Source organism: Semicossyphus pulcher, unplaced genomic scaffold (assembly GCF_022749685.1).
Source record: "Semicossyphus pulcher isolate SPU_LCO1_2020_fin unplaced genomic scaffold, fSemPul1.0.p SCAF_22, whole genome shotgun sequence".
Taxonomy (NCBI): Eukaryota; Metazoa; Chordata; class Actinopteri; order Labriformes; family Labridae; genus Semicossyphus; species Semicossyphus pulcher.
This window is the reverse complement of record NW_027211696.1, coordinates 20095035-20108789: the sequence shown is the minus strand read 5'-3', so window position 1 is coordinate 20108789 and position 13755 is coordinate 20095035. Positions and strand designations below refer to the sequence as shown.

The following is a 13755-nucleotide window of genomic DNA, read 5'->3' as shown; positions in this document are numbered from 1 at the left end:
GTGATGTAAATATGGCAAACAGCCAATCATAGCTAAGGTTCTTTTTGAGAGGCTCAAGAATGGACCAATAAGAATCAAAGTAGGCGGGGTTTGACGTAATGGGCGGTTGGACGGTGATGTGATGCCGGTGGGACGGAGAACTCAGGTTTCTACATTTATAATCATAGTAGCGGTACTTAATGCTACTTTACGCATTAACTTTAACTCAGATTGTTATTTTAGATGTCTGACAACATTACAGAAAGGAGCCCTACAGAGACAGACCTTTTTGTTAAAGAGGAAGACACTTTTTTAAAACTAGAAACAACCGTTACGTCGCTCACTTCCAAGACACCAGACTCCAATGAGAAAAACAGTAATTTGACATTGCAGAAAAAAGGGAGCTGATGGACTACTGCTGCCCCGGTTAGCTAGTTAGTTAGTGTAATAGTGTGTTACACAAATATTGTGATGGATCTGAAATTACAATTTATTACAAAAAAGTCACACAGTAACGATTGAGACAGCAGTAAACCAATAAAAGTGTTTAATCAGGTTAAATTACGGCTTTTAACAAAGTGATTTAACGGCTGTTTCTGGTTTAAAAAAAAGCATCTTACTCTTTCACAAAAAGGTCTATCTGTGTTGGGCTCCTTTCTGTAATGTTGTGGATGTACTCTGATCAAGTTAATCTGCCTCAAGGATTACATACTATTCATTACAATCCAATTTATGGCTGCTGGCTGAGGAGCAGTGCAAAAACGTATATGTACGTAAAATATGTAAAAATGAGGCCAAGGTTTAAAAATAACAAAATGTAACGTTGTATTTTAAACACCAGGAAAAACTCTTTTTGTCAAATAAAGTGATTTTAATTCTGATTTTGAGATCCAGCGAGAGGACAAGGTAACTGTTGGTACAATGATGATTATGATTAAAAAATAAATAGAAAATAATGGCAATTACAATGTGTTACAAAATATGTGGAATAGTTTACATATTTAAAAAACTTTTTTTTTCTTTCTAGCAAATTTGCAGTTAAATATCCATAATTTCCAAATATAACATTACTGTGTTGCTCAATTGGCATTTATTATATCTCGTTGCCTTTCTGGGCAAATGTTGGACGATAAATCGGAAATTCATTCATAGAAAAACTGTCAGCTTTAAAAAGTGGTATTAAGAATAATTCTGCATCTTTAACCGCGTTAGTCAATGTCAGCTGACTGCTTTTACAATTGCTTTATAGTTTTCTAACATACAGTATGTATACAGTGCCAACAATGATCCATTATCCAACTAATAACATTAAAATTACCATGGTTAACAATTCATTTGATACACACACGTTCTCTAATGAAAACAGCTGATTATACAGTACACAAACCCGCGTCATGATGGGTTATACATGTCAAACGATCGGAAAACAAACTAATAGCTTTCAAATGGCTGAAAATGCCACGACACACAGCTGTACTCATTTACAGTATGTTTAAAATCCCCCAGAGAGAGAGACAGAGGGGGGTTCATATCGTTCACAGTGCTGAAGGACGTCAGAGATACAATGAACCTCAGCGCTCTCAAAACTTCATGTAGTAAAAAATGTCTATTGTACATCTGGGCCTCAAATTCTCAGGCTTTTATTTTGTAAGGTCGACCTTTGAACCTTATTGTGACCACTTTTACTGCCCTTATCTTACAACATTTTACAGTAAAAGGATTAGACTGCTGATATTTGATATTTGCTTATTGTCTTTGAACCCCATGAAAAGACTCAGACGGACAATAAAAGGATCCTCTTGACAAAACGTTTTATCAATGTAATATGTCCCCAAACATGCATTATTTCTGTCCCGTAAATAACCGCTTAATCCCGCCCCCTGTGCTCTGATTGGCTTTCTCAGACAATCACAGCACAGCAGGGTGGGACATAGCAGTAACCTACAGGGTTAAATTAACACCATAAACATCTTCCTGCTGCCCTAATACTCACTAGAAACCAATTGCGGATTCATCCGCTGCTGGAAATAGTCCCAATAATTGCACTCTCTCCTCCAGTTTCTGATAAAAACTACAGCAGGCAGTTCTTTAAGAAAACTACAGAGTCTTTTAAAAGCATTACCTACAGTGAGAGCGGATACATTTTTAAGGTTTACACCTTCAGTAGGAACCAATATGGTTGGAACTGAGCCACAGACAGGGTAAACAAAACTTCACGGGAGTCATTGACGATAAGAAAATGTAGAATATCACAAGTCCTAAATGTTAACGCAGTGGTTCCCAAACTTGAAGGTTGTAGCGGGGACTGAAGGTGTTAAATGAGATGATGGCTGAGCCAACCGACTGCTGCAAACGTCACAGGTGCAAAGACAGAAGATGAGGACTGACGACACATTGAGGCCGAGGATCGCTGCAGCACTTAAAACCAATGTGGCAGATTTGATCTGATCGGTGCATCACATGTGGCTCCACCGCTCACTGAGCTGTATTTAAAACAAATAATCCAAAGTAAAATGAGGAAACACTTCAGAAAGGCAGGCTGTTGTTTTAGTGGGCGTTCAGATCAAACCTAACCCTGTGTTCAATTTAAAAAAGGAGGTGTTAAACATTCAATTGATTGAACGCCTGTTCTACAAAATAATGTGTATCAGAGCAGGAGATTTATACCTCGTTTCTTTTGTGAAAAAAGCTGATTTTCAAGTAGATTTAATCTCATAAGCTACAAGACATTTCTAAGATCGTGACAGGCGATACAAAGATAGATAACTTTTACTCATTTGGGGTCTCTCAATCAAAACAATAACAAAAGACGTACTTTAATAACGTTGTGAAGCAGTAAAGAATATCCATTATTTTTAAGTTAGGAATCACGTGTAGGTTCTCTTTAATTTAGAGTCTTTTACCGCAGAGCAATCCCAGAACCCATCGGCTATAGTCTGACAACGATACAGCCTCTCGGAGTTAGTGAATTTTGCAGGCATTCCGGTTAGCCAGGGGTCAGGGTTAAACGACTCCCAGCCCAGACTTCCCTCTCTGTGCGCTGCTTTGTTTACAGTCCAGTCAGCAGCTCGAGAAGCGACCGTGTGTTCAGATCAAAGTGAAGGTAAATTCTCCCTCCAGATGTGTCTGCTAAATAAACGCTGTCCTCTCTCGGTTCGTCCCATCCCCCGGAGGAGCGCCCGTTCATCTGTCTGTGCTGAGTCTCAGTCTCACTGTAAACAGGAAGTTACACAGAGGCTGCACTCTGGCTTACTGCAGCGGGATGAAGCCCAAACAGAAACAGATTCTCTTGTGATCGACTTTAATTAACGGCTCTTCAGTTTGCTGAAAGAACAACATCATGATGCAGATTAGGAACAACATGAAGCTTTGTCAGGTCTGTCCTCAGGAGGAGAAGAACACTACTGTAACATGAGACGGAGGGCGGAGCCATCGTTTGTGATGCATTAAAGGAAGTCTGGAAATCTAATACTGAACGGCTTTTAACAACACAGCGTCGAGCAGATTTGTCTCAAGTGTAATTTTCTAGAACAGATTGTTAGCTGTTAGCTGTTAGCATGATGTCTGTTTATAGAGATGAATAAGAAGCTAAATCGTTGTCAGATGACGCTGACGGGAGCCGGGGTGTCATCACGGTGGATTACGCTCCCCCTGCTTTTGCTCTCCTCACAGACGGTTTTCCTGCGTACGCCGCAGCCTGCTCGGACTACAAACGGAAACCAGAACACTTCCCGTACCACATCCCTCTACAAATAGAGATTACAGGTGAGAGAGGTGTCCGCCTCCTCCAAACAGAACTGATTATAAAACCAGTTGAAACACTAAATAAAGCAGTAAGACATTAAAAATGATTCTCTCCCCGATGGTCCTCTGGGGACAAAGGATGTACCGGAGCGGCTTAGCCTAACGTGTCTCTCAGATATTTGAGGAATTTCATTGTGTCGATGTTGCAGAATCTCCTCCTGCTTTCTTTTAACTGTCAAATACTGCTCATCACTCACTGTCAATCTTTATGTGGAAAACGTAAACAAAGGCAGCGTGTTAATGCTCGTCTGACACAGGCGCGGTGTCAGCAGTAACAGACGCTTTCTTCTTCTTTAAGGTCATAAAGAGGCATCAGTATTCATTTCAGTCTGTTTCATAACCAGCTAAGCTTTAAGATGCAGACGTCTGATGACTAAAATCCTTCATAGTTAAAAGATGAATTAAAAAACAAGGAACAGCTGAAATGAGAAGTGACTTCAAACAGGGAGAAAGTTGTGGATTTGAGAGGCAGCAGACGGCCTGCGCTCATCTCAAAAGCTTCATTTAAAGGGGGAAAGTTTGGGAACCACTGAATCAACGTGTCCGCATCTCCTCATAAACACTCCCCAGCTTCTTTCTCCTCCACTTGAACTAATAAAATCTATAAATTAAATACTGTATGTTCAGATCCTTCAGCCTGTGGTTTGTGCTATAGTTAAAGATGCTGGTCTGCAGAGTCAGTGCTGAGAACGCTTCTTCACATGTTCCCTCCTCTTCCTGTGATCTGCTCTGAATGAACGTCAAAGTACAGCAGGACGCTACAAAGAGACACACACACACACACACATCATGTACGCTCACACATTCATCCACACACACACACACACACACACACACACACACACACACACGCATACACAGACAGAGTGCTGTCTTCGACCGCTGGGGGCGGGGCTACAGCAGACAGAAGCAGAGAGGCCGGACTGGAAGGTGACCGGAGTGACGGTGTGAAGGCGGTCAGTTGTTCTCGAACAGAGACAGCAGGTCGTCACTGCTGTTGTTGGGGAGGTCGGGGGGGCCGAGATACGACAGCAGCTCGTCCGGGTTGGTCAGCTCAGGGAGGAGCTGGACGACAGGCAGAAAGAGACCATCAATACAACAGCAAATGTAAAGTGTTAACAGTCTGGACATTTGAAACAGATTCACTATATAAGAGAGACTTTGGAAGAGAATAATACTCATGGATGATTTTCAGAGCCGACTTAGAGTGACAAAAGCCACATTTGCACTGCAGGAACTCTTGAACGCTACTATAGAGGTACTCGGTGTGTTTGCACTGCAGGGACCAGGGTCTAAATAAGATAAGGGACATTATTTCACCCCACTAACAGTCCCTGCTCAGGAGAGCAGGACTAATCCTGCTACAAAAACAGAATGTTTGTCTTTTAGTTTATAGTGATTTGAGACATCGTGGGCGGAGTTAGAGAAGAAAGCATCAGACAGATGGACCGACACTAAATCATGGATCCCACAGGATCCGTGTCGGCCACGTTCAGTGGGCGCCGCGCGGGAATTGCAAAATCACGCGATAACATCAAAGTTAAACAGAGCAACACACAAACTACAGTTCAGTTTGCACCTCTGAGGTTGATCATCTGCTCATTATGAGATCATTCCGTGATTTTTGTGCTTCTACCATGGGAGAGTACACGGTGATAGGATACCCGTAAATAGGGTATAAAAACGTGAGTCTGCACATGGTGTTTTATTTTGAAATGACCGGATGCTGTATTCTGTTTTCGTGTGTGACTTCCTGTTTGGAACGATCTGCTCCGTTCAGCTTGACGCGTGCTTGAAGCGGCCTCCGTCATAAATAGACCCGGCGCGTATCATTAGCGAAGCAGAGCGAGAGACGCTTCTGGGACGTGCCGACACGAGCATTGACTTGAGTGGGCGCAATAAACCTTGGAGGTCGCGGCACACACGAAACGCGGCGGACACGTATCCTGTGGATTCCAGGCTTCTGTTCAGGCCTTTTGAGCATTTTAACAAGAACGAAATCCGGTTCATTTATAGCAAAGTGCAAAAATAAAGTGTAAAACAGCTGTTACACATTTCAATGGACTCATTTGCCTCATTATCGCTGTTCTTTAGACCATGGTCTGTGTTACAGGCACATAAATGTGGGTGTGGTTTTCTTTAACAAACCTAAAAGTCAAAATGTCCGTCGAGGAAACGTTTGGATCTCGTTTAACAAAGGAAGAGCGTTTCGAAGTGGTGAGAAGTTTCATAATTTGGACAATGAAAAAAGAAAAATGGAGCCCTGTAACAGTCACGTAGCCCTGTAACAGTCACGTAGCCCTGTAACAGTCACGTAGCCCTGTAACAGTCACGTAGCCCTTACATATGTCAGGACATGAACATGTTTCCACTCACATCTAGTGCGTGATCAGCTCCCTCTCCTCCAGGTGCTCCCGGGCCTCCCAGACCAAAGGAGCCTTCGCTCTGCAGCCGGGAATTCTGGGAGCTGTTGTTCCGCTGCGGCAGCGGACTGCCGGCGTCACCGAGACTCTGACTCCCGTGAACACCTGAACTGTGCTGCTGCTGGAGGATGTTATGAGAGTGTTCGATTCGTCCAGAGTGAGGCGCCTGGCGGAGAGCGAACAGGAAGTGACACAAAGAGACAAAGAGGAGAATCTTTATTTTCATGTTAATAACAAAGACATGTAATTCACAGAGCCTTCACATCGAACATGAGGTGTGATTCTGGTCGTCTCTCCTGAAGAGTCCGACCACCAGGAGCGTGTGACACTTTAATCTTTCTCTAAACGAGCTCCAGCAGACAGACGAGCAGCTGCAGACGACAGGCTGCATGAAGTGTAGCGGCTCGGTATGTGAGCGGATAATCTCTCAGTCAGTGCTGTCTACTTCAGGTTCAGTTAAAGGCTCTTCACTCAACTCACGAGACAGAAGGAAAAGACAGTCAGGAGCCCTGAACCCGTCCTGACTTCACCTGTAGGAGCTGCGTGTGAGATCATGAACGTCAGTTGGATAAGACAAAAACAGATTTCTCCCTGAGAGCCCTCGAGTGCAAAGGCTGTGTAGTCAGGACGAACACACTGCAACGAGCCGAAAGATTTCTGCTGCGACTTCAGGAAAGATGACGAGTCACGTATGATCTCGTGCTTCCTCTTTTAAGGTGTATTATTAATCCTGATCACGATTCTGTCTTCCCACGATTAAATAAACATGACTGACGGTGATGTTGACGTTTAAAATGCTCCGCCTGTAGAAAACTCTGCTGGATAACAAATCAAGCGCTGCCTAAACTAACAGCCCCTCCTCCAGGTGGCGATGGAGAGGTTTGGGCTTCACTTTTGGGGGAGCTGGCATGTGATGTGATGAGCGCTGACCTCGCAGCGGCAGTTTAGAGTGGAAGAGTAAACAACAGAGACGGACTGAGAAACTAAAGTCAAACGTCTGGAACAGAAGACGAAGAGCTGCTCCCCTGAAACGGCTCGCCAGCGCTTGTTTGGAGGTGTTTCAGGTTTAGGGCAAGAAAAAATAATCAGCAAGAGGTCCGCAAAGCAACACGACTAACTTGTTGAAGCAGCTGAAAGAACAAAGTGCAGCATGATGAGTGTGTGAAGGCCGAGAGGAAGAACGAGCTGCTCCCCGTCCTCCAGCATCGACGGCAAACCCAGTTGACGAATGCAACAGAAAAGCACGGCGAATTCAGTCATCACAATGGACATGCTCGAGGCCATTAGACAACAGATTGTTAATTAAATAAATCCAAGGATGCCAGAATAACTACAACGATCATGATGCAGATTTGTGCCGAGGAAATTAATTCAACATGGGAACACAGTTTGCTTTGCTTTCTGTCAGATTCGTTTTTGTCTTTCAAGAACAACAAACATCGACAGCTACATCCTTTAGTGTTTCATCTGCTCGTCGGATCAGAGAATCCATTTTAGCTGCATCACATTCAGAATATATGAGCCTCAGTTTGAGTTACATAACAGCTGCCTCTAACTCCGATTCTGTGTGTGAAGCGAGCGAGAGGTCTTTTCATTCTCCTGCTGTCATTGAAGCTCAACCATCAGGGAAAATGAGCGAAGTGAACAGAAAAGACGGAGAGCCTGATCCTCGTCAGTGTCGCCTGAGGCTACGTAAAGAACAGGACGGGGATGTATGCTTCCTGTGTGTTATATAAGAGAGAGGAGGGGGGGGGTCTAACCTGCTCAGACTGATAGGGGAGCGGAGGAGGAGGTCCAGAGGAGGCGTACTCTCCCAGAGTCGGGGTGCCGGGAGTGTTGGGGAAGTCTGTGAATCCTGTTTGGCTGGAGAATCCCTGACTCCCTGCAAGATCACAACAAAACATACATGACTCTCTGACATGAATAGAAACAGGTCAGAGAAGAAATCTGTTGTTTCAGAGACCAGAGCATCATGGGAGAGAAGGAGCTTCCAGCTGTGGAGGAGAGGAGGACATACACATTCTGGGTCACCTCCCATCAAAGAGAGGATGACCTCAGTCAGTCAAGCTTTAAAGTGCGATTGTGTAAAGTGTATATATACACACATCAGACCAGTGTTGGGGGTAATGCGTTACAAAGTAATCTGTTAGAGTACTCCGATTACTTTTTTGTTATAACGTGTGATGTAAAGCATTAGTTCTGCAATTCCAGTGATCTGTTATTTAGTTAATTCGTCATAAAATTTTAAAAACAAATCACCGTTTTTCTCTTTTCCTTTTGTCTCCACAGAAACAGAAACTCTCTGAAGCTCTGTTTCTGTTTCTCTCCTCCTTCTTGGCAGGTAGCTGCATACCAGCAGAAGGTAAACACATGTATGTGTAGCTAGCTAACTCAGCTAGCGAGCTGTCAGAGAGGACAGCATTTACTTTGTGGAAATATTCACATTATTCTGAATGTTTGGGTGAAAGGGACGAGAACAACATGACGGTGAAATGTAAGCTGTGTCTGGAGGAGAAGTGCTCGTCAGCTGTGAAGAGCTCGACTTCAAACGTGAAGAAGCATCTGCAGCTAAACACGGCTCCACAACACTGGTGGGACTGAGAGCCTGTGTTGTGTTGTTGTCATGGAAACAGCTGTGTCTAATACTGTACGCCTCTGCCCAGTTCACTGTCAGACTGTTAGCATCATAAAGAGCTGTAAAGGTTATACTGCGTCTGTCAGTCCTGTTATCAGGCTGCAGAGTTACAGATTATGGGCCGTAAACGAGGCGATGCAGAGACGGTAGAGTCGATACATTCAGAGGTAGACATACAGCAGGCTGCACGCCGTCCTGACAACATAACGCACATGTGGAAATGACTATTGTTTCTTTAATTTTGCACTTTTAAATGAGTTTTGAAGACTGATTTTTAGGTTTCTTGAGGATTTTGTCTGTTCTGGTTTATAATATAATCTCTGTTTGATGGATCTACCTGGTCTGTTGTAGTCCGGTGTGTTCCTGCCCCCTGCTGTCAGACTCTGGTACGGGGACGACGCCGGGCCCAGAGCGGCGATCATCTCCATCACGTTTGGCAGGACCATGTGACTCGGGCTGACCGTCCTGCAGCGCTTCAGCACCGGACCGTCGGGCTCCTCCTTTATGTGCAGGTCCGGTTTGACGGGCACCGGCCTCCACCCGCACACCGGGTCTATGGTGATCTCCTCGTAGTCCGAGCTGAGGAGGGAGGAGAACGATGAGTAACTGGACGTCAAATAAGAAACAAAAGTCATTAAAACCACTTATGAAGACTTACTTCTGGATGTAGACGAGGATCCCGAGCATGTACTGGTCCACCTCCAGCCCCTCCAGCAGAGCAGTTTTACTGTGAAAACAGGAAGTGCTGTTAAATTTCACACTAACAGAAACAAATCTGAGTCTCAATGAGAGCTCGATGCAGGACGTACTTGCACACAGGACACCTCCAGGTCCCCCTCTCACAGTTCAGCTGCAAATAGGACTCCAGGTCGAAGCACTACAAAATCAAAGGCATCAGTGTGAGAGTGTTCATTTGAATGTGTGTGTGTTAATGCATGTGTTTGTGTGTGTGAGCCCTCACCTGTATGTGTCTGCAGTCGTGCCCTCTGGCCGGCAGCTGGATTCGTCGGAACGTGATCGGACATTTTAGAGAAACTTTGATCGCCGTCTGCTCGACGCCGTCCTCTCCGTTCAGGCCGGGCGTCCCGGGGATGGTGCCGCTACTGAAATTTCTTTTTACTGAATCAAGAAAAAGGAAGCATGGTTCATTTCCTGCTCGATTAAAACAATCTAAATCTGTTGCTCAGAACATCTCAGAGCTTCTTCTTCGTTCAGAAGGCTGGAGGAGGCAGACCCGCAGAGTCTCTGCGGCATCACAGCAGTGGTGTTGTTTCATAATAGATTCTGATGGACTAAAATTAAAACCTTGCTGGCACTTTAATGTAATTCTGCTGTTGTGCACACACCCAATGTATATGGGAAGCAGGGGAAGAAAAAAGACACCACAGCAATACCACAATTTACAGTTACCGTACAGTTTTGGGGGTACCCCAGAGGGAAAAAGGTTTCCTGTAGCTAATTATTAATAAGAAAACGTGTATACAAGTTATTTCAACACTATTGTAATTTGATTTTAATTTGAAACACATTCAAATTACAGCCTACCATCTGTGTTCACCATGTTCATTTTGTAATCCTGCTAGCTACCTGTGAGGTAGTCGAGCTCAGCCTACAGTAACGTTGACTGTGAGGGTGGCGGCTGCACTGGCGATCATGGCGGCGCATGTCTGTGACGAAGCTTTAGCTAGATTATAGCGCCATCGTCTGGGTAAAATATGTAACACAATAAAAAACCTCTCAGGTGTGTAGGATTTAGCCCACTTTTTAGATGAAAAGAAATGTATTAAAAGTCTTTCAACCTAATTTTCCTGTACTCTGTTCTCCTGCATCATGCATTCAAAAGATTGCTATAGAAGCTTATTTCACAGCTATAGACCGAAAGAAAGATGTTTTGCTAAAAATGGGTCTAGGTTTAAAAAATATTCAAATTCCCATTTGAGTAAAAGTTTTATCAGGAAAGAAGTTTAAGTATGAAAATCAAATGCAGAACAATGTTGCGTCCTGGTTGCTGCCAAAATGGGCCGTGTCATTAATACATTATAATAAATTGTTCTTATACGAATATATATAAATATATAAGATGTTTTATTATTGATGCATTAACACGTAAAACGCAGCAGTGGAGTTCATTTCCTTATTTTTTTATATTATATTATATTTATATAAGCTTTAATCGACTTTCCTGCCGCGTAACTAAAAGGTAAAACTGATGTTTAAAGATTAAAGAAGCAGAAAATGAAACGCTCACATGGAGTAAAAGTAACTCCTGCACAAGTGTAAGAAAACAAAAGACTTCAGATAAGAGCGAGCTGGATCTGAACTCACTCTTGGTGATGCAGTGTTCGGCCGGCAGCAGCCTCTTCTTCATCAAACCCTGCAGCACCGACCGCACAGACGGCCGGTGGACCAGCTGCAACACAAACAGGTGCGACTACGGAGAGAGAGGAGGGACAAAAGGTGCGTTTAAAAAGGGGATTTATCAGTTTAAATTAAGAAACAGAAACGTGTTGTGCGAACTAAAAACCTAAGACAGGTTACTTACACAGCAGCAGGCTGTCACTGTGATCTGCACGGTGTTACGTCCCGGCTGGCACACCTGCTTCAGGTACAAGGGCTTGTGGGAGGTTTTGTTGTCTCCTCTTTCGATGCAGAGAGGAGTCGCATTCACACTCACCTGACACAGAGGAAGAAAAGGGACTTTATGTAATCACAAGTGCTTTTTATTACACCTTTATGGCCTCATTTTTGTTGCAGCATTGAGAGTAGCATTCTTTTTTTCTGGCAACAATTTAAGCAAAAAGCTGAAAAAACAAACAAACAAAATGATGCCATAAAAAAGGAGCGTCATGCCGAACGATGCTCACCTGCACAGAAGCCGGCCAGTTAGTGTTCATCTGTCTGTCTTCATGGTGGTAACACTTAAACTGTAACTCCAGGTCCGGCCTGCAGGGGGCGACACAGCACAGACCATCAGGCACAGACTGGGTGGGGTTATCAAACATTCCTCATGTGTTTTTCTTCTTCTGGTGTTTTTCTTTGTACAAAAATCACTCAGGAAGGGAAACAGAGAGGGGTGCACTGCTCTGACTTCACTCTGCAGACACGTTGTGTTAGAGATGGAATCAGAAGAGGTATTACAAGCAGAGCAGTAGTAAGAAAATGTTGTGTTAATCACAGAATAACTCTTCTTATTGCAGCTTATTTTCCAGGTTAAGTTACAAAAGCTGAAACATCAGTTACATCACATGTAATTACATATTTAAATGAGTTCCTCCAACATGTATGTGCAGTATTATTTGTCTTTTTTGACCATAAAAAACAAGATGAAAGCGAATGACTGTAAAGTGTTGGTACCTCAACATGAGTGTTTTGTAGACGGAGTCTCTCAGCTGGAAGGCGTGGTTACTGACGGCCAGGTTGTGCTCCAGTCTGAACGGCTCCAACACCACGCCGTCTCGGACCGGGAACGTCAGACGCAGGTCGTCACTGGGGTTACCTTGAGAGGAAAAAACACAGGGATTTTTAGGAAGTCTCCACCACGGAAGTCACCCCTGGGAACAGCAAACATTTAAGGAACTGTATCAGGCAAATTAACCAGTGTATCAACTTCCTTCCTTTACAATAGTTATAAGTCAAGTTTCCAGCACAAATACGTGAAATCCCCAGGAACTAGGAGCCTTTAAAGGAACTGAGTGTATATTTTTCTGAAGGGACCAGGGTCAAAATCAAGCTCGGGGGACATTATTTTACCCCCAATAAAGTCACCCTTCTGAGGAACTTTATGGGCAGGGCTTGCAGGGTTGAACATTTCTGATCGGAAGAGATTAGTGTGCTCACATCATTTGATTTCACCCAGCATGTATAAAATCTGCTGCTGCGAGATTTCTAATGTTTCAGAACCTTTCAGGCAATAAGTGAAGTTTCTATTTTGGATTTCTTTCTGATTTTCACAGCAGTAGTGAAAGAAAGGGCTTCGTCTAATCCCGGCTCAGACGTAGGGAGCCTTTCTGTGTGGAGTCTGCATGTTCCCTCCGGGTACTCCGGCTTCCTCCCACAGTCCAAAGACGTGCTCGTTAGCTTCACTGGCGACTCTTAATTGCCCGTAGGTGTGAGCGTGAAAGTTTGTCTGTCTCTGTGTGTCTGGTGATCAGACCAGGTGTAACCCCGCCTCTCGCCCAATGACAGCTGGGATAGGCCCCAGCCCCCCTCGACTCTGAACAGGATACGCGGTATAGATGATGGATGGATGCATAGTTCAAGAAAAAGCTGCTCATTTTTTGGTGTGTCAGAGATGCAGTAGAGTTTTTCCAAAGAGTGTGTATGTGTCTGGATTTTACGAACAGTTGCCGTTTAGGTTGGATAGGGATTAGCTTCTGTAGGCTACATGTGTTTGTTTCAGCTGTAGTCGTATTAAATACAATGAAACACTTATTTACCCCGTGTGGAGTCTTTTTAGTTCACTATGTTCATCTAAAAAGCTAATTAGACACCTGGTTTGGTGTGAAGAAATCTCCAGGAGAAATGTCCCTGAGGAGATTTTCTTGTTAACATGATTAACAATTCAGCTTACTTGATAAGATTGCATGCAAACACACTGATCTGAAGCATCTTCTTTCTGTCTTTGCAACAAAAGAACTTTTCTGATTTGTGTGTTGTGCTTTCCTGCAGTTCTGTGTCTCACCTGTAGGGGCCTGCTGGGTGATGATGTTGGGTTTGGTGTCCGGTGGGAGGTAGGGGGGTTTTGTGTCCTGACCCGGGGACAGGTAGGGAGGTATGGAGGTCCCGGGAGTCATGGGAGGCGTCGGGTTCCCTCCCATCGGTGAACTTGGATACCCGGGCATCACTCCCCCCCGACCTGGCTGAGAGGCGACGAGGAGGACGAGCGTTTAGAGCTCCAAAATGTCTCATTAAATG

General features: G+C 44.1%; 1 protein-coding gene across 1 annotated transcript in view; it reads right to left on the bottom strand.

The window, feature by feature from the left end:
* Nucleotides 1-577: 577 nt before the first annotated feature.
* The window catches only part of zmiz2 (zinc finger, MIZ-type containing 2), a 33172-nt gene continuing 19994 nt past the window's right edge, over nt 578-13755 (bottom strand). The window contains exons 9-20 of the mRNA XM_069673547.1: nt 13523-13700; nt 12196-12337; nt 11706-11784; nt 11384-11515; nt 11167-11272; nt 9803-9960; nt 9651-9718; nt 9500-9568; nt 9179-9420; nt 7967-8088; nt 6160-6372; nt 578-4848 (exon numbers count right to left, since the gene is read on the bottom strand). Coding sequence (XP_069529648.1) covers nt 4741-4848; nt 6160-6372; nt 7967-8088; nt 9179-9420; nt 9500-9568; nt 9651-9718; nt 9803-9960; nt 11167-11272; nt 11384-11515; nt 11706-11784; nt 12196-12337; nt 13523-13700 — 1617 coding nt within the window. The 3' untranslated portion in view covers nt 578-4740. The remainder of the gene's footprint in view (nt 4849-6159; nt 6373-7966; nt 8089-9178; nt 9421-9499; nt 9569-9650; nt 9719-9802; nt 9961-11166; nt 11273-11383; nt 11516-11705; nt 11785-12195; nt 12338-13522; nt 13701-13755) is intronic.